This window comes from Gambusia affinis, linkage group LG06 (assembly GCF_019740435.1).
Source record: "Gambusia affinis linkage group LG06, SWU_Gaff_1.0, whole genome shotgun sequence".
NCBI classification, from domain to species: Eukaryota; Metazoa; Chordata; class Actinopteri; order Cyprinodontiformes; family Poeciliidae; genus Gambusia; species Gambusia affinis.
Genome location: NC_057873.1, coordinates 30,610,637 through 30,634,170, shown reverse-complemented (window position 1 = coordinate 30,634,170; position 23,534 = coordinate 30,610,637). Strand labels below are relative to the sequence as shown.

Below are 23,534 nucleotides of genomic sequence, written 5' to 3'. Positions count from 1 at the left end.
GGGATCCTGGAGGACGTCCCTCATGGTGAAGGTGGAGATGGGGAGGAGGAGGGTCGAAGCCCGGGTGACAAGCAGGAAGACCCTAGGGTAGCTTGAACTTTTAAAGGTGTCCTTGGACGACGATTGGCTGGAGCTGCACGGGAGCTCCGGTCCGGGTTGGCTGTGGCTGGGCGTGGGGATTAGATGATGTGGAGAAGCTTTTCGAGTCTCCCAGTTTGAATTTTTGCCAAGGCTCCATTTCAATCTGGAGAGACTCGCACAGAGAAGAAAATGGCAGTTAAAAAGATTTAATGGTTCAAGTTCTTTGGCGCTCGGACCCGGCAGAAGACCGCGAGCCGAGAATCGCTGTGAGCTGGAGGTCTGCTCGGCGAGCTCGGGATAGCCTTCCCCACAAAAGAGGGAGATGGGCTGAGGCCTGGCTGGCCTGCAGTCATACGACTGATAGGCGCGCTGCATTGGTGGGGCCTGTAGTCTGATGAGACTGATAGGCGTCGGTTGGGGCCTGCAGTCTGGCAAAACTGATAGGCGCGCTGCTTTGGTAGGGCCTGTAGTCTGATGAGACTGACAGGCATCGGTTGGGGCCTGCAGTTCTGGGTGAACGTCAGCGGTGGGGCAAAGATGACGAAAGACCTGAAATTTAGAACGGGACAGAGCGTCAGCAATGGCGTTTGAATGGCCGGGCACGTGCTGAGATGTTATGATAAAGTTGTTAGTTAGGGCCTGCCATGTAATGCGACAGATGAAAGGCATGAATGATCTGAAGGGAGAGCGTCCTTTATTGATGGCTTGAACCATGGCGGCGTTGTCGCAGCGAGCCGAGATACGCATTCTGCTCCAAAAACGGCCCCAGAGATAGCATGCTATGGTGATGGGGACTATTTCATAAAAAGTCAAGGACTCTGACTGGGGAAAAGTGGGAGCCCACTTCCCTGCGAACCATTTTCCTTTGAAGAAGCCCCCAAAACCGGAGGATGGGGCCGCGTCCATAAAAAACTGAAGTGAGTTGGCCGAAAGGATGACGTCACTAGAGAAGGAGAAGATGCCATTCCAATCAGAAAGTGGCTTCGACCAGAACGCGAGGTCTGAATGGCAGCCGCCATCTAAGACGACACGGTCTGATAGTGAGGGGACCGAGTTGGCCAGATCGAGTAGACTGGCCCTGGGGGATTATTCGCATGGCAAAATTAACGTTGCCCAGCAGCGAGAGGAGCTGGCATTTAGAGACTGTGGATACTGAGACGAAAGAGCTGGAGACTTCTCGGATTCGGGACAGTTTATCCGCGGGCAGCGAAGTGACCATGGAGACTGAATCGAGTGTAATTCCCAGAAATTCAACGGTTGTAGCGGGGCCGGTTGTTTTCTTGGCAGAAAGGGGCATGCCTATGTGGGTGAAAAGCTGGCAAACTATGGACAGAGATGGACCGGGCGAGGGCGTGGGGGGTCAATGAGGAGAAAGTCATCAAGGAAGTGAAGGACTGCGAAAACTCTAAAGATGTTGAGAAGTATCCAGCACAGCGCTTCAGAGAGGTTGTTGAACAGGCTAGGATTACTTCTGCAGCCGAAGGTACAGTTGTGGTCAAAAGTGTACATACACTTGTAAAAAATCATAATGTTATGGCTGTCTTGAGTTTCCAATAAGTTCTACAACTCTTATTTTTCTGTGATAGAGTGATCGGAACACATACATGTTTGTCACAAAAAACAGTCATAAAGTTTGGTTCTTTCATAAATTTATTATGGGTCTGCTGAAAATGTCACCAAATCTGCTGGGTCAAAAATATACATACAGCAACAAAATATGTCAATTTTGGTGATGTAGCGAGTTGTGTCAATCAAATTAGCTTCATGTCATGGCCTCTTCACTTCTTCTAAGTGATTCTGATTGACTACAGCTGTTGACTTCTCATGAGCCCATTTAAATAGGGCTCATTTGACCCAGTGATTAGACTCAGCTACAAAAGCTACAATGGGAAAGTCAAAGGAACTCAGTGTGGATCTGAAAAAGCGAATTATTGACTTGAACAAGTCAGGGAAGTCACTTGGAGCCATTTCAAAGCAGCTACAGGTCCCAAGAGCAACTGTGCAGACAATTATACGCAAGTATAAAGTGCATGGAACAGTTGTGTCACTGCCATGATCAGGAAGAAACGCAAGCTATCACATGCTGCGAGAGGAGATTGGTCAGGATGGTCAAGAGTCAACCAAGAATCACCAAGAAGCAGGTCTGCAAGGATTTGGAAGCTGATGGAACACAGGTGTCAGTCTCCACAGTCAAGCGTGTTTTACATCGCCATGGACTGAGAGGCTGCCAAGAAAGAAAGAAGCCCTTGCTCCAGAAAAGGCACCTTAAGACTCGACTGAAGTTTGCTGCTGATCACATGGACAAAGATAGAACCTTCTGGAGGAAAGTTCTCTGGTCAGACGAAACAAAAATTAAGCTGTTTGGCCACAACACCCAGCAATATGTTTGGAGGAGAAAAGGTGAGGCCTTTAATCCCAGGAACACCACGCCTACTGTCAAGCATGGTGGTGGTAGTATTATGCTCTGGGGATGTTTTGCTGCCAGTGGAACTGGTTCTTTGCAGAAAGTAAATGGGATAATGAAGAAGGAGGATTACCTCCAAATTCTGCAGGAAAACTTAAAACCATCAGCCCGAAGGTTGGGTCTTGGGCACAGTTGGGTGTTCCAACAAGACAATGACCCAAAACACACATCAAAAGTGGTAAAGGAATGGCTAAACCAGGCTAGAATTAAGGTTTTAGAATGGCCTTCCCAAAGTCCTGACTTAAACCCCATTGAGAACATGTGGACAGTGCTAAAGAAACAGGTTCATGCAAGAAAACCATCACATTTAGCTGAACTGCACCAATTCTGTCAAGAAGAGTGGTCAAACATTCGACCTGAAGCTTGCCAGGACCTTGTGGATGGCTACCAAAAGCGCCTAGTTGCCGTGAAAATGGCCAAGGGACATGTAACCAAATACTAATGTTGCTGTATGTATATTTTTGACCCAGCAGATTTGGTGACATTTTCAGCAGACCCATAATAAATTTATGAAAGAACCAAACTTTATGACTGTTTTTTGTGACAAACATGTATGTGTTCCGATCACTCTATCACAGAAAAATAAGAGTTGTAGAACTTATTGAAGACTCAAGACAGCCATAACATTATGATTTTTTACAAGTGTATGTACACTTTTGACCACAACTGTAAGCCTTAATGCGAAATAAAAGGAGCCTTCCCACTTGGTACCTAGGAGATGCCAATCGGAGGGGTGTACTGGCATTACTTTAAAAGCATCAGTGATATCAACTCTGGCAAGCCAGGCCCCCCACCCGCTTGCTTTAATGAGTGAGATGGTGTGATCTACCGAAGCATAACAGAGAAAAGGGGGTTTTGGGAATGAGGCTATTAATGCTGGAGGTTGGACTGCCGTGGGGGCGGAAAGTTTGAGACATTTTTTGCGGAGTCCTTGCGGGTGGCCAGGCTGAGCGGATTTACGTGGATTGGGGACAAAAGGGAGGAACGGAGGGGTCCATTCATGTAGCCCTTTGAGACTTCATGGGAGAGAAGGCGAGTCACGATGTCTGGTTCATTAAGAACGGACCGGAGGTTGGAGCAAACAAAAGTGGTGGCGGGATGAGACTGAATGCCTATGCGGAAGCGCTGGGAGAGACCGGTGAGTAGGAAGTTCACGAAGGAGGGATTGGGGTGGGAGCGAAGGAGGAGGGCTAGTTTGTGAATGATAAAAGGTATAGACAGTGAGTGAGCAATCAGGGCTTGGATTGCCGGAGCATCCGGCCAGGGGCAAACGCCGAGGACAGATGGACTTGGGATGAGCATCTTTGCAGAAACTGCATAAGTGGAGGACAGGGCAATTTATAAAGGAGCAGATCCCTTCGTTAAAGTTGTTACAGACTGGGCGGTTGTTAAATACCTCGACCTCTGACCCCGGCGACCGAGCCACTGTCCGGCCGGGCTGGACAAGGACTGCGGTGGGGCAGAGGCAGCGAAAGGGATCATGGGGCAGAGCGCGCTCTGGTGGCTGACTGCGGAACTTGTGAGGCATGTAGAGGCTTAAGTGAACATGATCAGTCCGTGCAGATGCTGGATTGAGACAGAGTCGTTGCGGCTTTGGCGGTGAACGCTTTATAATATTGCTAAAATAAAGATATACCGTATTTGAGAATAAGATCAGCAGTGAGAGAGAGATACAAGTCAAGTTCTATGCGGCGGTCTGGGTAAACTGAGCATATGACGTCACGATAGACGCTGAAGCCAGCCAGAAACTCTCCGATGGAGAGATTTTTAGTTAAACGGGGATCGCTGGATTTAAAGATAGCGGTGAGTCCATCCGTTGAGGAGACACAGTGATCCACTTCAGGAGATGGGAGAATGAGAGAAACGAGGTTCACGTACTGTCGTTGCAGGATCTTAGATCGCAGTTCAGGAGAGATGAGAGCGAAGGAGGGAACGTAGGAGCGGCCTAACGGGAATGAGGAGACGCAGCAGGTGGAACCGGAACACGGGACTGTGAAGTGGAAAGGCCCGAGGAGGCTGGGTCGAGAGCCCGGGTGGCAGGGTGCCAGCCGCAGGGGATCTTGGCTGGAGGGAGAGAGGATATCTTGGATCTCTTACGGGGAGGAGAAGATGGAGTAAGACGTGCCGGGGGAAAGGGAGAAGAGTCACCGAGGGGCAGGAGAGCAGTGAGAGAAGCTAGTTGTGAGGGATCCAGATCGGAGCCGGAAGAGATGCTGTGGAAGGCTAGAGTAGCAGAAGGGGGTAAAGGGGTAAGCCGAGTGGCCAGACGAGCGCTCCTGCGCGACGGGCCTGGGCAAGGATGAACCGGATTAGTGGGGAAGGCAAATGGATTGTCTGAATCAGAATAAGACATGATTGCAAGCAAATCAGCAGACAATTCGAAGCACGGCTGACGAGCAGGAAGACTCCAGGGTAGCTTAAACTTTTAAAGGTGTCCTTGGATGACGATTGGCTGGAGCAGTGTGGAGCTCCAGTCTGGGTTAGCCGCGGCTCTGCGTGGTGATTAGATGATGTGGAGAAGCTGGTCGAGTCTCCCAGTTTGAATTTTCGCCAAGGCTCCATATCTAAAAACAGCTCTCTTTTTTTTTCTGGAGACATATGGTGCTCACCCTACACCCTCACCCTCTAAATTTTATCAGATACACTGATTTCACCTTTATCTTTGTCCTTTTTTTCATGTGTGCTTTTGTTTGTTCTTATATGCAGGTGTCCTTGAAAAGAAGGTGGAGAGGGAGGCTGCTGCTCTCACCAAGGCAAAGACACTTTACAAGTCCTGCATAAACGAGAGTGAGTCAGCAGACATAAGATGTGAATGGACTAGTCCATTTTAGATATACTGTTATGTTTTGTATAGGCATCCTTTGGTACAAATCCTGAAGGCTGTCTGTTTCTTTCAGAATGTGGAATATAAAAATATAATATTAGATGTAATATCAAACATGCTCATCTTTCCCTTTTGTAAAAGTGTTGCATATATATTACGTATGTATACATGATCTAGACCAGGGGTGCTCAAGTCCAGTCCTCGAGAGCTACCGTCCTACAACTTTCAGATGCTTCCCTGCTCCAACACACTTGAATCAAATGAATGGCTCGTTACCAGGCCTGTTCAGAGCTGATCCCGGTCTGTTGGAGTAAGGATGCATCTAAAAGTTGCAGGATAGCTCTCGAGGACTGGACTGGACTTGAGCACCTCTGATGTAGACATTGTAATGGTCACCCAAAAATCTTAAACGTTTTACTCACTGCGTTTTAATTAATGTGGTACTCAGAGATCATGCGCAGCCACTGTTTTTCAAGTTGGAGAATTTGTATACAAATTGTCTATCAATAGTATTCCAAGACTGAACAAACAGGTTCAATTTCTAAGTGAAAACCTAGAAGAAAAATTATTTTTACAATTTTTTTGTTTGAAATGGATATGTTGTAAAGGGTTACAATTTCTATTTCGAAACTGTAGTGAATCTTAATTATGCATGTTCCGATTTTACTTTTTCAGTTTGTATAAAATTACTGTATGTTAACTAATTTCCATTTGACTTTCACCAATACTGCACTGTAGGCTTAATTGAGCAGAAAAGAGGAGCTCCTTTGCTCGACATGCTGCCAGACATCTTTGAGTGGCCCATGGCTGTGGACAACTGGGAGGATAATTATGGTATTGCATTTTTACCCTTGTTCCCCTCGCTGCCATCATGCTCTAAATCACTTATTGCAGTTCTTCCCTCGTACATCCTCCTTCCTCCGATCTTATTTCTTCAGGGAAAACCTGGAGGTTGGAGGATGTCATTGCCAGGTTAAATTGGAAATATGGAATTCAAGTCCTTGTTAACTTTATCATTCGCGCTGATGACAGAGACTCCACTTCACACATCATTTATGTACGTACAAAGCTTGCGGCTGTAAAACCCCTGATAGTGCATCGCAGTAAATTAGTACTCAGTCTGTTAATTTTTCTCTAACTTTGACAGAGTGTGTAAACAACAATCCAAGCATATTTATTTTTTTTCAGTTTTGATTATTTGGGCTTACAGTTGATAAAAATCTCAAAAACAAAATCTCCCAGAAGATTTGAACATTACAAAAATTCAAAATATGATTTTGGACTATATAATAGTCCAAAATGTTTTAGTACAGTATATGCATTGAAATTAGAGGAATAAATCACCTTCTTCTTTTGTTCTTTTATGTTGCAAAGATCCCTGAAATTTGGAAAACAATAAAATATTTGGCATAAATAGGAAAATTAACAATAGTTTTGCAATATTTCAACTAATTAAAACAAAAAATCTATCAAAGAATAGTTAATTTTTCTATTGTATGCAGCCAGGTAGCTGATAAACTTGACATACTTAAATTCTTGAACAAGTATGTCTTGTAATGAGAAAGTACAGTCTGTTGGGCAAACCTGTTTACATAATGATCATTATGTCTGGTAACTAGAATATTGTCTTGATTTTTTGTTTGTTTGTTTGTTTTCCGTTCCTTTTTAGTTGGACCAACAAATGTCCTTTGGCCTCTTGTCCAGAGACTACTACACCTGCAAGGGTCGCTTTGCAGAGGTGTGCTGAAATGTTTAATAGTTATTTGGTCATGTGGAAGCAACTCGTAACCAAAGCAGTAGAAAATTTTAATCTGTGTTTGTGCTGATTTATTTTGTTGAAAGATTGGTTAACATGGACAGCTGGTGTTTCATAAAGCTGAACAACAAAATCAATAATATGTCGTGACAGACACGAGATCAATATTAATAGATAGTACATCTAATCGAATATTCAATAACAAATTCACTGAACTCCAATCCAGATCCACATTGCATTCTGGGAGATGTAGGCAGGGGAAAGGCAATAGCTTCCCAAACTCTCAGTTAGCTATAGCTTATATATTTTGCTTATAAGCAAGGAAGATATCATCAACCTAGCAGCAACCTGTTGAGAAACTCATGCAGCAGCACTTTAAGGTTTCACCATTGTATCTCATAACTGCTTGAACAATAAACAATGATGTAGAGTGAACACTGTGGATGAAACAGAAAATTTCATGCTACTAGTTTGGCAGTATTCAACTATTTAAAACAAAAACCTATCAATCAATATATCAATAATTTTCTATTAAATGACATAAAACACTCATTGTGATGTTTTTCAGCCATATTGTCCAACCCAATTAAAGCATCACCATCATGATTGAACTTCGTTGCACTGCTTAAATGCAATAGTTTGGATTAAGCTATAGGGAAAAATATTGGCTGTCAGTGGATTGTTGTAAATAAAAGGTGGGGAAGAAAATATTTGTAAGACAGATCAAATGTTACTGGAACAGACTCTGGTTTTATTTTACAGCTGAATGTGAACAGTTGATTTGATAAACAAAAAGCAGCTACTGTAAGCAGCTGTAGCTATAGTTGGTCTGTGCAAGGAGACACTTTTTATTTTGGGAAAACAAACATTATTAATGTGCTTTACAGGCATGCCGAGCTTATGAGCAGTTCATGTTTGATCTGGCAAAGCTGATCCGCACTGACCGGGGACTGAAAATCGACGAAACGGGCTTAAGAGCAGAGGTGACACGAGTTGTGGATTTGGAGAAAGACATCGCCAGTGTGAGCATACATCTATTCTTTCAGAGATCACTTAAGCTGAAATGTGACGCACATTACCAGGCCAGGCTTTTGTCTTTGCTTAGATAAAGATCTTCACAGTTTGTTTTTCCATCAGTAAGGACTGCATGTTAATAATTTGTTGCTCAAACCTAAAATACGTGGATTAGTCAAACCACTGAACAACTATACACTTAACGTTTAAGAATGATGATGGAAAAAAAATAATTATTAATTTATTCATCCAATAGCTACATTATTAATCACACTAAGTTTCCCTTAATGATTTTAATTAAGTAAAATGGTATTACTAAAACACATAAAAATTGCTCAAAAGCTTATTTAAAGCCCTATTAGCTCTTTCATCTCATGTAATAATTAAATTACTTCCCAAGAATTACTGTACAGTTTTTCCCCCTTAGCCTCTGTCTTTGCTGGGTTGATGGTAGAGCTGTTGCCTTGCAGCAAGAAAGTCCTGGGTTCGATTCCCGGCCCGGGATCTTTCTGCATGGAGTTTGCATGTTCTCCCTGTGCATGGTGGATTCTCTCTGGGTTCTCCGGCTTCCTCCCACAGTCCAAAAACATGACTGTCAGGTTAATTGGTTTCTCTAAATTCTCCCTAGGTGTGAGTGTGTGTGTGCATGGTTGTGTGTTCTGTCTGTGTCTGTGTTGCCCTGCAACAGACTGGCGACCTGTTCAGGGTGAACCTCGCCTCTCGCCCGGAACGCAGCTCGAGATAGAGACCAGCACCCCTCCCGACCCCATTAGGGACAAGGGTGAACAGAAAATGGATGGATGGTTTCTTCAACACCCTACCATTTGTCTTTATACATGCTGTTTATTTTTGTTTTGCTTTTTTACATCTGGTCTACTTGTACAGCTAAGATGGTGGAACAGTCAAATGTTATAACAGAGAAGTGTGGCCACATTTATCCATTTAGTATTTTAAAGCCCTTCCATATTTATTAGGCATTTATGTAACCGGCATTGTTCGACATAATCATCACAGTACACTAGCATATTCATAAAAAGTTCACAGTACAAAATAATTCTGGGCATATGCACATTCTTTTGAGACAAGCTTGTTAACTTGTCACACCAAGAATTTCCTAGAAGTCAACAGATTAGTAACCCTGTTTTGTCAATCTGCACTTCTCCTGTTGCTAACATGCTTTGCTTCCTCTCCACTCCGCTTCTCAGTATTACAAAGCAGTTAAACCATTCAAACTCTGACATTTACAGACCTGAGAGCTCCTGGGCTTGATGCTTCTGGAGATGTACCAAGAGTGTAAAATATTGGGGAAACAGAATCTTTAAGAAATTTTTAAGCTGTAGTCCTATGTTTCTTTTTGTTGCGTTTTGTTTTCTCCTAGGCCACTGACTCACCGCAGAAGAGGGATCCAGTGTTGCTTTACAACAAAATGGAATTGAGGTCGATGAATACAATATCCACTTTTGAAATTGATTCTCAGGTAATGCTAACGTCTTAGCTTGTGAGCATTTCTACTATTTATATTTAGTGTCAAATATCTTAAACTTGGTTTCCTTGTTTGTGTTTCGGCTCAACCTGAAGAAATTCAACTGGAGTTACTACACAGCTAAGATAATGGACACCGTGAACATCACGGTTCCCGAATCGGAGAAAATTATCAACTACTCCCCATACTATTACAGAAAACTCAAAACTGTATTAGCCAAATACACCAAGAGGTGTGTAAGATTATACAAGTCAGAGATGGCTATTGTTTTTCAGAGAAATTTCTTACCTTTGTATGCGGATTGTGTCGATCTCCTTGTCCTTGCTGTGTTTTGTTCCTTAGGGATGTGCAAAACTACGTGGTTTGGCTTTGTTATGCAAATGGTAGGTGGGCTGAGTCGAGCTTACAGAAACACCAGGAATGCTTTCCTTAAGGTACACAGCAGGATATCACCTTGACATGTTGACTTGGGAAAACTACTTTCATGAATGTCCTTGCAATGTCTTTATAATAATTTCAAAATGTCAAGTTATTGTACAGGTGTAAAAAATTACTTGTAGTTGAAAACAAAAAGGTACAAGGAAGTTTTATAGATGTTACATTTAATAGACTCTAAAATGTCATTAAAACAAGGAAGATGTCAGTGTGTTTGAGAGGGGTCCAATCACTGTCATGCATCAAACACGAGAAAACATCTGAGGAGATTTTCAGAATCTACTAAAGGAGAAATGTGGCTGGAAAAGAATTCTGAATGACCATGATTGCTGATCACTTAAACGTTTGATGAAATCAAATAGAAGAAAAACAACAGTGGATCTCTGGGCTATGTTTAATACTGAAAGTAAGAGCCTTTCCACACACACAATGAAAAGGGAACTCAAAGGATTGCGAATGAGCAGCTGTATAGCGTTTAGAATACAACTAATCACTGAGGTTAACTGGGAAACAAAAGCTTCAATTTGCTAGGGAGCATAAGGATTGGACCCTGGAGCAACGGAAAAAGATCATGTGGTTTGATGAGTTAAGATTTACCATCTTCTAGAGTGATGGCCGCTTCAGGGCAAGAAGAGAGGCAAGTGAAGTTATTATCCATCATGCCTGGTGCTTACTGTATAAGCCTATAGGGCAGTGCTATGATCTGGGGTTGTTGCCCCAGATCATTGCACTGTCAGGTCAGGTCTAGGTTCAGCAACGTTAAGGTTGAAAGAATGATGTAATCTGACAATTCTGAATATACTGAATGACCAAGTTATTCCATCAATGGATTTCGTCTTCCCTGTTGGCAAGAGTATATTCCAGGATGACAATGCCAAGATTCGTGAGACTCGAATTGTGAAAGAGTGATTCAAAAGCATGAGATATCATTTTTACACATGGATTGGCCACCACAGAGTCCTGACCTTTGGCCAGGCATTGTATTAGTCAAAGAAGCAAAAGGTTCAAGTGCGAGAATCTGTTGAGAGGCTATTGGCTTTGAGCTCTGTTGAGATGACTGAACAGCGGCAGGGAGGCTAGATATAATCAGTTTAGGGAGGAAATTTATTTTCCCAGCGAGACAATGACTCTAAACATAACACCAGTGCTACAGTGGTTTGGATTCCAGTCTGTCATGCCCACATTCTCTGCAATTATTATGTGTATTCCTTAAATGCAAGTAAATCAACCAATCAGATCATCAGCAGGACTCTGAGTTTGGTTGCATGCTACAGGATAATTTTGCATTACTTTTTTTTGTGCTGTTTTTGTATTGCAATTTCCCTTGAACTCTCTTGATAGTTCAAGGAAATTCAAATGTTTAGGCGATGCTGTACTTTATTTGTTTTTTTAATAGATTCTTGTAAACATTCTTTCATAACCCATCCTTTTTCTTTCGCTCGGTTGAGGAATGGGGGAAATCGGTTTTATTTGAATATGAATAAATTATTGCCCTGAATGAAGTTTCTCCTTCATTCACAAATTTTCGCAATAGGTCCTGACCGGTAAAACAGCAGAGGATGCCTTGTGGCGACGGTGTGCACTGTATGTCAATAGCTACCTGGACAAAGCTGTGGGACGGCTCTATGTGCAGGAGGCTTTCTCTGACAACAGCAAAGAGCTGGTAGGTAGAGGCTGAATTGGGCTGATTATCAGATTAAAAAAGCTTTATTGAACAGCTTTCTTTCACATTATGTCATCAGTCTGAACTTATGACATAAAAATAGTGAGTGTTTTTATGTATTCATATACAGAAAGAGACAGTTTAAGAGACATCTGTGATTTTGTTACCTGTCTCGTGTCTGTGCCTCAGTGTTATATTGCTTGCATCCACTGGAAGCAGCTGAATGAGCTGTTCTTGTTATCATGCTCACACCACCTACGCTGCAAATCTCAACTGTGTGCCTCTGTGTCTGTACACACACAGGCTTTACCGCTATACTGTTTCGTGTACGAGTGACACCATCGTAACTCTTAAGCATCTCAACTTCCATAAAGATGTTTGCCTACTCAGACACATCCCATTTCCCTGCTGCGTGTGTGTGGGCGTGTGTGTGTGTGTATGCATGCGTTTGTTTGTGTTACCTTCTGGGACCATATTCTTCATGCATACGACGTTGTGGGGACCCACTGCTCCTTGTGGGGACCAGCCTTCGGTCCCCACAAGGGTAACCGCAAATTTTGGGTCAGGGCTTAGATTTATGACTAAGGTGTGAATTGAGTTTTGGTTAGTGTTAGCCATGTAATGGTTAAGGTTAGGGCAAGGTTTAGGCTATAGAAATGAATGGAAGTCTAAGAGCGTCCCCACAAAGATAGCCACGCAAACGTGTGTGTATTTGGTTAAGTGAGAAGTGACACGTGGCTGCTCTGAACATTCAGCAACCTATCTGCTTCCCCCATTCCTCAACTACATGACCCAGCATAAAGTGTGAGTTGACCAACAGCCGACACATATTTTAGTACAAACATGTATACTTCATGACACAGTCTCTCAGCAGGGAGTGCTGTTATGTTAATAAGCAACCATAATGAACTTGATTCTTGATCCAACCCTGTTTTAAATCTTTTCATTTAAATACAGTATCTGTACAGAGGAGGATTTGGGCCTCCTCTAATGTTAATCTCAAAATTTTGACTTTTTTTTTTCTCAAAAAAATCTTTAAAGCAGATGGGCACCAGGTAATCCTTTTGCTCTTCTATTAATGAAAGGCTGTCTTTGGAGATTCCTCAGCCATTAAAAAAATGGCTTAATTCCAACATGTTACTCCAGAAAGTTTTTTTTCCTCATCCACAATTTGCATCTTGGTGATTGAGACGGTTTCCTCTGAGCTGCCCATCTGCTTAAAAGTCAGAATTGAGAAAAAAAAATCTGAATTCTGAGATTAAAGACATTAATCTTTTTCATTTAGATGAATATATTATTATTGGAAGAAATTATTTCCAGGAGGATATTTCACTTATCAGCGGTCAAGAGACATTCAGTGTACTATAACATTAATTAATAAATGAAACACTATAAGCAGCATGTTTCTTGTTTAGCTCTAGTTTCAGCTACTCACATGGATATCTGATATAAATACACCCAAGTGGAAGCTTTGACTGTAAAACTGAGAAAAAATCAGTGATGGTTTATGTACCAACTGCCTGCATCCACACGCAACAATCTCCCCTAAAGGCTTTTCGGAAAAATCTCTGTGTGGTCTCTGCCAGTTTGTGGCAAACCACAACGTTTTAAAAGGGTTGTTCAATGAGTAAGCAAGGGGTCCACTAATGTGACGAGACAAGGGTTTTTTGGGTTTTCTCTTACTGTGGTCTCAGAGTAGGTCTCAGTTCATTTAATTGTTTGTGTGTAGCAATGCATTTAAAAATGTGGAAACTCTTGGGGTTGTCATTAAAAAAAAGCCTCAATAAAATAAAATCTTTTTTATATGTTCAACACTATGCAGGTTTGAAATGGGGTGTAATGACAATAGTATCAATAAACAATTTCATGATTTTATAAAGTTCTTTTTTATTCTCTTGGTTGCAAGATCAGAGATTTTAGTATCTTTTGCTGTTATATCAGGAAGGAGAAGAAAAGGCAAATTTTTTCCTTACTGTTTGAAGTTAAACTAGACCAAATATCTATTTTTTTAGGTCAGTTCGAATAAAACAAAATTATTTATATTTAATCACAGAAAATGTAGAGGTGTCTTTTTATATAGTTTTCTTTAAATTCAGAAGTTTGCATCCAGTCATTCTTATATCATTGAACACTAAGGGAAACCGCAGATTATTTCCTGGTTTTGGAAAACTAACAGTTCAACATTGATCATGGAAGTACTTTAAGTCAAGCATATTTTTATTTCTTTTAGGCAAGTGTATGATCAAGTGCTCCAAGAAAAATCCTGATGGAAATATTAAAATTTTCAGAATATATTATTTTTACAACGATCATGTCAATGCAGTTGTCATTATGAACAGACTAATATGCAAGTCTGAATTGTTCTGATATGTAAAGCCTAATAATTTTAGGAAATGTTTTTAACAGTTTGACAGAAGTTATATTTGTCTTATTTCTGATCCAATTAGAGTTGATGAACAACAACAGAAACATCAGAACAGAGAACCTTTTCATAATGCATTTTCCTGTTCCATCATTGGGATCTTATGACATTTTCTCTCTCTTTGGTGTGTTGGGAGATTAGATGGAGGAGATGATTAAAGATATTCGGGAAGTTTTCATTAGTAACCTTGATAACCTCTCCTGGATGGATGAAGAGACCAAAAAAGCAGCTGAGGAGAAGGTGTGAACTTCAGTTGCAAGAATAATTATTCTATTCTAGATTTATTCTCATTTTCCATTTTTTATTTTTTATTTTTTGCCAGGCTCAAGCTATCCGTGAACGCATTGGTTATTCTGATGACATCATGAATGACGAATATCTAAACGATGAGTACAAAGATGTGAGTATTTGTGAAAAACAACACTGTTATTGATATTTCACTAAGTTCTTTGTAACAGAAAATATTTATGAAAGTGGCATTTCTTATCCTTCCTATAACATCCCTGTGAAGTTTTGACTGAAATGAGTTTCCCTTGTGAATACATGACCAAGTGTTTACAGCTTTCATCACTGCTAATCCTTCTGGTTTTTCTCTGGCTGTGTTGCTTTTAGCTGAGCTACAGTGCAGAGGAGTACTTTAAAAACATCCTGCAGAACCTGGAGTATGTGCAGAAGAAACACCTGCAGAAATTGCGAAAAAAAGTCAACAAGGATGAGTAAAGATTTTACTTTTTTTTTGTGAGGGCGGTGGATTTACCAGCTTTACTCCAGATGTGTTGTAAATGAAAAGTGCATTGTTTGGTATTTAAATCACCTGTTATATATGTTTCTAGGGTACAGCAATAATGTTCGTGGGTGAATTTTAGGCGGGCAGTGTTTAGTCATGAAATAGCCTCAAAAACCAAAAAATTCCTCCAAAACATTTTTGTATCTGATTATTAACTTCAATATTAACCATTTCAATCAATATTTGTACAATGATGTTTTTTTATTTCTCAGAAATTAAGGATCAATGACAACAACTTACTCATTTGCACCTATGAAGACAAATAGAAAAAGTTTCATGCAAAAACAATTCTTCCAACTACTTAAAAAAACTTTTTAAACTTTAAAATGGGTCAATTTACCTGCAACATAACAGGAGGGTTAAATCCCCTGTTTTATTTATGGTCCTAGCAGAGTGAACTACTACAGTGTTTACCTCATTTATTCTTTGTGCAGTGTGTTCACTTCATACCACACAAACTCCCACATGCATTTAGAGTTCAGCTTTAACAGCAGATAGTCATACATTGACCTTGGGTTTTAAAAGCTGTATGTTAATCTTCCACATTTTTATTTCAGTAGGCTTCTTACTTTGCCCCAATGTTCTTTCACAGTGTGATCGTTTAATAACATTCCTCTCATTTTATTATTTATTTATTTATTTATTCAAGGTGGTTATTTGGAGCTGCTGTTATCAACGCCTTCTACTCAGCCAACTTAAATGAAATAGGTACCAAATAAGCACTGGAAATTATGTTCAGCCATAAAACATAAAGCCTAAGCTACTTTGAAATTTAAAAATGCTTTCTCTGTCTGTAGTGTTTCCTGCTGGTATCCTTCAACCCCCTTTCTTTAACAAAGGCCAGCCTAAATCTCTCAACTACGGTGGAATCGGGATGGTAATCGGTCATGAGATTACACATGGCTTTGATAGCAAAGGTAGAATTTTTCTACTTCATTGTTCTTCCTTATGGTTTTTCTGGATTACATTAGTCTGTGAACAGATGGATTTCCCCCTGTAACTGGTACCACTTTAGAGAGGAGCTTTGTTTCACTTTATTATGCCTCTGGCCTCAGGATGTTGTACTTCTAATTGTACTGTAATTTAAATTATTTTCCACTTGAGGTATGTCATCTGCATTCTTATTTACACATAACAAATTTTAATATCTAACAATCACTTTTAAGTCATAAGAAGTCAAAGGAAGCCCTGTAGCGGTTAATTAGGCAATTAAATAAACACAAGTTATTAAAAAAAAAAAAAAAAGTATGACCGTTTGCACCTGATGTCACTGTCTTCACCACGATGGATGTCCAAATCTATGCTCTCCTATATGAAGCCTGTCAAAATGCGTACATATGGTAGTCTAATATCGCTTTTATTTAGTTGATTTCGCAGTAAAATGGTCACAAGGTCCTGCGCGGTCGGCTGCACAAACAGACAAGGGTCAAAATCAAGCTTGTCATTTTATTTTAATGAGGAAAGATGCGGCGATGGATAGCAGCAGTCAATCATAAAGACTGGCAGGTGTTGGTATAACCACGGATTTACAGCGAACACTTTATACAAGGTAAGAGGATTAACGTTCATATACTTTATAAGTAAGTAAGATTAGAAAGACATGGAGAAGATGGTGTCTAATCATCAGTAACCATGGAAACAGTGTCACGCCGTCATGTAGTCTAGAATGTATGGAAAAAATAAGCCTCTAGTGTTCTATATGTTTTTAAGAACTCTTCGGTTTAAGGAAAGCGGTGTTTATGAGACAGTGACATAAATCATATGGTGTGAATTCGGGCAAAGTCGGTAATTTGATCAACACTTCAGGAGAGAGGAGGTACGGGTCGGTTTGTAAGCTAGATGTTTCAGGCTTCTGTAAATACCCCATCTATGAGCCCCAACCAGGTGTGTTACGTTCACAGACAAATTAGCTTGATTCCAGCAACTGGAAGCCATAAAAACACTGACAAAAGCAACTTGGAAAAACAACTTTAGTCACTCAGTTCAATACTCCTGATTCTCACTTCTGATCTACATCGTGGTGCTTCGAATGATTAAGTGTCGTAGTTGCAAATGGTCAATATTGGGGTATCCACTTTGTCATAAATGCTGTTTTAACCTAAACAATGTAATATTATCTGGAAGTCATCTGGCTAATGGTTCAAGGCTTCGTTCTGACTTCTAAGTGTCAAATAAATGCAAATCAGTCTGAATAATAACAATACTAATGTGTGTGTGTGTTGATAACTATAGGGAAAAAAAGATCTCTCTTAGCATCCTCAGTAAAATCCTTAACTCCCCTTAGCACCAGCAGAAATACATTTCTGGAGCCGCCACTGCTCCATGCTTCCTGACAGCTACATGTTTCACTTTATTACAAGAAGAACAATGTGGGGGGGAAAAGATTGAAAAGAATCTTATTTAGGGAACAGATTTTTTAAAAGAAGATGTTAGACAAAATAGCCTCTCAAATTGATACAAAATTTGACAGGGTATTGTATCTATATGTTAACATTTGCAAATGAGGTCATACTTGTAGTTTTCATTATTTAATTATTTTTGCAGTATAAATAAATGTTAATATTCCCATCCCTAACTCCTAGCTCCCATCTGTTCTGTGTCTCTAGGTCGCAACTTCGACAAGGACGGCAATCTGAAGGACTGGTGGACTCCTGAATCTACTAGAAAATTTCTGGAACTCTCAAGGTGCATCGCTAATCAGTACAGCAGCTTTTCCTGGGACCTGGCTAATGGTCTACGTGTATGTTTACACAGTCACTTGGGGGTTTTTTCCTACTTTTTTTGGAACATTACATGAAAAATTCCATTAACTTCACTTTCATTGATGTTACCAGAATTTCTATTGTCTTTGCCACCTTATCCATCTGTCATTTTTCAATCTTTCTTCCTGTGTTGCAGCTTCATCTTCTCTCTGTTTATGAGTACTTCTCCTTTTATCCTTCTTCCTCTGTTCTGCTGCTTTCAACAATGCTTCTTTTATTCCCTGGGTAATTTGTTCCTATAACCCAGAAAATGAAATCTGCAATTTACTGAAAATATGGAGGGAAAATATTCAGGTTTCTTAATCACTTTTTGCACTCTGCACCTATTTTTTCTTCTTAGTTGAATGGCAACAAAACCCTCGAGGAAAACATAGCTGACAATGGAGGGATCCGACAGGCATACCAGGTGAAGAACTTAAGAGATGCTGTAAAAAATATGTTTTTGTTAAAATATGTGACCTGCTTCATGCGACTTGAAAAAAATGTTGAAGTCTGTTTGTCAGGATGTTGACATGTTTGTTAGGTTGTATGAAGGTGTGATTGCTTTATAATTTTCTGCTTGATCAGCTCTGACCAGCGACTGATCTGGCACATCATAAAAACTTAACTTTTCCTTCTGTTCATTAGTGCACCAGTTATAGACACAACCTAGTTGCAATGACAACATTGTCTATTAGGGAACAGTCAGTAATTATTTTTTTAACATTCTTTATTTAAGAATATTATGACTCCAACATATATGCATATATATATTTATACATATATATATCTATATATATATATATATATATATATATATATATATATATATATATATATATATATATATACACTTACAAAGAAAAACAGAAAAGAGAGGATAAAAGGGGCTCAGCAAACATTTAAATCCATTTCAGCAATTGACATTTCTTAGAAATGTCCTCAGGAGCTCACATAAAAGGGAGGTGCACGTATTCATGGTCTTCCATTAAAAGAGAGACATACAAAGGGGACTAACACAGCTTTTTATAACCCATAGCATCTTTATCTGTGTGGCCATCCAAAGTGGGAAATGGCTGGGGTCCATACACTCAGAAAAATGTCCATTTTTACATAAAGTTTTGCTGTTATCTTTTCCATTATATACACATCCTTCAATCTTTTTGCCATTGTTGAAGGGTGGGAGGTAAAAACTTGAGCCAGGACAGAGTTATCACTTCCCTTGCAACCAGTAGCAGAATCTGTAGTAGTATTTTCCGCACTATAAGGCGCACCTAAAAACCTTCAATTTTCTCAAAAGCCGACAGTGCGCCTTATAATACGGTGCGCCTTATATATGTACCAATATTGAGCCACAAGAGGTCGCAGCACAACTACGGTAAGCAAGCCGCCGACTTCATTTTACTCCGTGAAGAAGAACTCCAGCCGCTAGATATTGGCGTCTATCCAGTCGTTAGCAGTCTAGCTAACTGCTAACTGCGTGAAACAGTGGATGACAGAAAGCCAATACACGTTCACCAAGATGGGGAGACAGCGCGGACGACATGTGGGCATGTTGGGCCGTATTATTCGCCAACTGTTTAATTCGGACACTGAAGAAGAAGAATTCAAGGGATTCGTGGATGAGGAATAACATAGTAAAGTGAGCTTTACATGTTTATTTTGTGTGTTTACAGCTAAACAAGGTTGGTCATATTGTGAATATGGACATTAACGTTTGAACAACGTTGAGTTATTGATATATTGTTATTGCTTTGCACTATTTAGAGCGTTACTATATTGTGATTGCACTAACGTTTTGTGGGGAGACTAGATTGAAATCGGGAAATTGTAAAGTTCTGAACCCAAATAAAATTGCTCCACAGCGCCACCTTGGGAATTTCACCCAAGGAATATTACTCCCCTTTTTGATAGGACACACAAGTTCACTCATGCGTGGATTAAGACATCTGAGACAAGTTTAAAATGTACAAACAGCTTTTTATTAGATGCTTCTTAAAATATTCCTTTTAAAACCAATTCTTTATAACACTAAGGGAAAACAAGAAAAGTAACTACAGTAGCTGAGGTTACCGGCGGAGGGGGGCCACTATAGGACGGTATCCACCTAAACACAGCAAACAAAACCCCTGTAAAGCACCAGACGCAGTGAGACAACCCAAACTCAGGAATCACGGCACACAAAAAAGAAGACACCGTCACCACACCAACACCGCCGCCGGGCCTCAGCACTGCCAACAGAGAGAGAAAAAAACAAAGACAACAATCCAAAATATACAACAAAAAGAAAACAATATCAGCCTAAATGTATAAATAGTTAGATCACACCAAAAAGGCTGGAACAAAAATAAAGAAAAACAAATTAAAATGTCCGAATCTGGTGCGACCCTCTGGCCATGCCGCAACAGGAGGTGAATTGAGCGCGCCGGAGCCGCACGCCAATGCCGCACGCCAAACACCACTTCAATTAGGGCGTGTAGCCGCCACCACAATCCAAGGGTTGATAATGCGCAGAATCCGGGATATCAACAGAGCAGCAATGGTAATATGGGGAGACCTGTAAAAGTTAATTAGTCACTATTTAACAGAACTGCAACAAATTGGCGCTAACAATGAGCGTTACTTCTTACCTCCCAATCCAGACAAACTCATGCATGCGCGCACACACACACACACACAAACCGACGACGAGGAGGAGAGCCGCACAGTAGCGTTTTGCCTATGATCACACCTGGATTTAGATCTTCTGTGAACAAACAGCAATAGTGCAAAGAGAGGGGAGACCTACCACCACAAGATCAGAGCAGCATGCACCTGATGTTATGCCTTTTGGCTGTCAGTCCCTGAGACGCGAGTCGCAGCCAAAGCTTGAGGAAGACATGTGTGTCCGATTGGGCGCAGCGGCTTCTTATATACCACGCCCACTTTGCCCAACCGGAACCTCGCACCTGAAAGCTATTTGTATAGCAATATATATATATTTCTATACCACTACAGTTTGATTTATCATAACAGTATCAGACTGTTTTTTAAGTGTTTATAGAATCGAGGAAAAGTTCCCCTCCACTATGTGATATAAATGTTGCTCTACGTGTTGCCACGTCACTAACTTTACCTCGGGGAAAATAATAAAACAGCTGTTTATTCATTTTGGGAGTTGTCAGAACGCTGATTTGTAATCTATTAATAAAGTTTGACTGACCTATCTGACTGTTTTGTTGACATTCCCTTTAGTGCAGCTCCATTTAATGGACGCATAACGTAACCCCAGCCTCTACTGTAGCTTCTTTTCTATGCGCCTTATAATGCGGTGCGCCTTATATATGAAAAAAGTTTTAAAATAGGCCATTCATTGAAGGTGCGCCTTATAATGCGGTGCGCCTTATAGTGCGGAAATGGTAACTGGACTTCACTTTTCCCAATATTTTCTCCTTTGTTGTCAAACCCAATATATAATGAAGTGGGTTCAGTTATAATGTTTTGAATTCTGTCTGAACCCCCTGCCAGAATGGAATCAGTACTGGGCAGTCCCAACAATATGTGAGTGTGATCTCCAGTCTGATTACAATTCCTCCACCACAGATTTGTAGCATTTCTGTCATATTTTGAAATACTGAAAGGTGTTTTGAAGAATCTTATTAATTTCCAGTCAAATTTCTTCCAACTCCTCACCTTCAATAACAATTTTCTGATCTAGTTTCCACTTTTGCTTTATATCTATGAAACTGTCAGAGAAAAAAAAATCTGTAAATATTTATATAAATTAGATATAATCGTCCCCTTATTATTATCCTCTATACATTTTATCATAAACTTTTCTAAATGTAACGCATTTTGTTTCAAAGTGGGCCATTCTTTCTGTGATAAAAGGTAATCTCTTAATTGTAAGTACTTTAGAGCATAATCCATATTTATCTTGTTACTGTTTAAATGGTCAGTAATTAACAATTATTAAGAGTAAATATTTTACTCTGATAAGGGTTTGGAAAGGGCAAGGCTACAAGCGGAAAAAAATCTAACTGGTCTAAACACTAGAAATTAATAAAAAATAAAAATAAATTTATTAAAAAATAAATGAAAATTTGAACTAATGAACTTGAGAATAATGGAGAGTGATAGAAATGTTTTCTTTTGATCAGTGTTTATATTTATATATACTCCTTTTTGCTTTGAGATCTTCAGTGATTATTTCTTTCTGCTTTCTATTTTTGGTGGTGTGGCTCACATGTATTCAAACTTTTTTTTTCTGGGAAAAAATCAAATCTTTGATTTTTGCTTTCAGTCTAATCTAAACATGGACCTTTTTGAAGTGGCAAGATGTGTATTGCCATAGCAAATCTTTACTTTGTCACGTAGAAGCTGTGGTAGCAAACATAAATGAGAAATATATGTAGTGCATTACTGAAAAATTTGTAAATCAAACATTTATTAACTGTGTTAAATTTATACAATTTTGTATTTTATTATAGGCATACAAGAAATTTGTGAAGAGGAATGGAGAGGAGACCCCACTGCCTGGGATTGACCTTTCACATGATCAGCTCTTCTTTCTTAACTTTGCACAGGTAATCAGTCGAACTAAAAATAAATCTTTAATATTGATAAATGCTTAATAAAGTTCAGAATTAAATATTCTTACTCAATATTTCTGACACAATTCAATCTGCCTACCTCAATAGTTACTTGATAACTCTTTACTGTAACTCAATTATGACCTGCTTTAATTTGTAAAACAATTTGCCTTAAATTGCAATTTAATAGCAGGTGCATGATGACACTGACCACTTTAGTAAAAGTCAGACCTTTTAAGTTTAGTCATTAACTGTTCCTATTTTTTTGTCTTGAGAAAAATGTCATTCATGAAAGACAAACAGTAGAATCTCAATGTTGTGAAGTTGCTACCCACCTATTTAAAACTGCAGTATCTATTATGAAGAACATTTTTCTTGGTCCTTATGTCATTATACAGTAGAAATCATGGTAAGTGAGCTAATTTCCAAAGCTCAGTTCTTGATAACTCAAATAATATAAAAAAACACAATATGACACTCTAATTAAAGAAAATGTAAGGAGTTCTATTTATCTTTTGCAAAAATGAATATGCTTATGGGGTGGGGTGGCAGAAATACAGTGGGATACCTCACACATCTGTAATTGAATTCATGAAGCTCTTCTTGTCTGATACATTACATCCTGTATATCTCTTTAAGATTTGGTGTGGATCATATCGACCTCAGCAAGCTGTTAATTCTGTTAAAATGGATATACACAGTCCAGGGATGTTCAGGTAATAACACAAAGTGCTGAAGTCAGCATTTCATGACTTAAAAATACAGTTTAAAAAGCAGAAACTCTCTGGTACACAAAGTTCACCTGCTAACACCAGTCTCCTTTGTATACACTAGAGTACTTGGCTCTCTTCAGAATTTTCCAGAGTTTGCCAAAGCATTCAAGTGCAACAAAAGCAGCAACATGGTCTCTGACAATGTTTGTCGTGTTTGGTGACCTAAAGACCAAACATGGTCTTTAGGTCCATGATACCTCTTCCCTTTAACTGCTGGAGCTCTCATGGAGGATTACAGGGATATAGAAGCTTCCCTTTGTTCTTTACTGGATGGACCATGGCTGGTGAACAGGCAGTGCAACATGCACTTCATCCAAGATGGATAATTGTCCCAAAAGAAATAATCCTCATTGGTTGAAGCACTGTCTCTCAAACTATAATACTGTTGTTCAATAAATCAACTCTTTCAATCTTCTGCTCACTGGATACAATCACTCCTTCTGCTTTTTCTTGTTTTTTTTTAATAAGTTTTATTCTGTTTTTTGATTTCACATTTGCTTATCCTTTGAGCCTGGCAGTG

At 39.8% G+C, this 23,534-nt stretch overlaps 1 protein-coding gene across 1 annotated transcript in view; it reads left to right on the top strand.

The window, feature by feature from the left end:
* Positions 1 to 23,332, top strand: part of LOC122832560 (neprilysin-like) — a 93,800-nt gene extending 70,468 nt beyond the window's left edge. The window contains 20 exon segments of the mRNA XM_044119429.1: positions 5,252 to 5,332; positions 6,108 to 6,203; positions 6,308 to 6,426; positions 7,039 to 7,107; positions 8,013 to 8,147; positions 9,518 to 9,616; positions 9,718 to 9,854; positions 9,965 to 9,988; positions 9,990 to 10,056; positions 11,592 to 11,720; positions 14,284 to 14,382; positions 14,465 to 14,542; positions 14,755 to 14,858; positions 15,579 to 15,637; positions 15,727 to 15,846; positions 17,536 to 17,669; positions 18,032 to 18,097; positions 22,140 to 22,235; positions 22,881 to 22,957; positions 23,076 to 23,332. Coding sequence (XP_043975364.1) covers positions 5,252 to 5,332; positions 6,108 to 6,203; positions 6,308 to 6,426; positions 7,039 to 7,107; positions 8,013 to 8,147; positions 9,518 to 9,616; positions 9,718 to 9,854; positions 9,965 to 9,988; positions 9,990 to 10,056; positions 11,592 to 11,720; positions 14,284 to 14,382; positions 14,465 to 14,542; positions 14,755 to 14,858; positions 15,579 to 15,637; positions 15,727 to 15,846; positions 17,536 to 17,669; positions 18,032 to 18,097; positions 22,140 to 22,235; positions 22,881 to 22,957; positions 23,076 to 23,175 — 1,889 coding nt within the window. The 3' untranslated portion in view covers positions 23,176 to 23,332.
* The last annotated feature ends 202 nt before the right edge of the window (positions 23,333 to 23,534 follow it).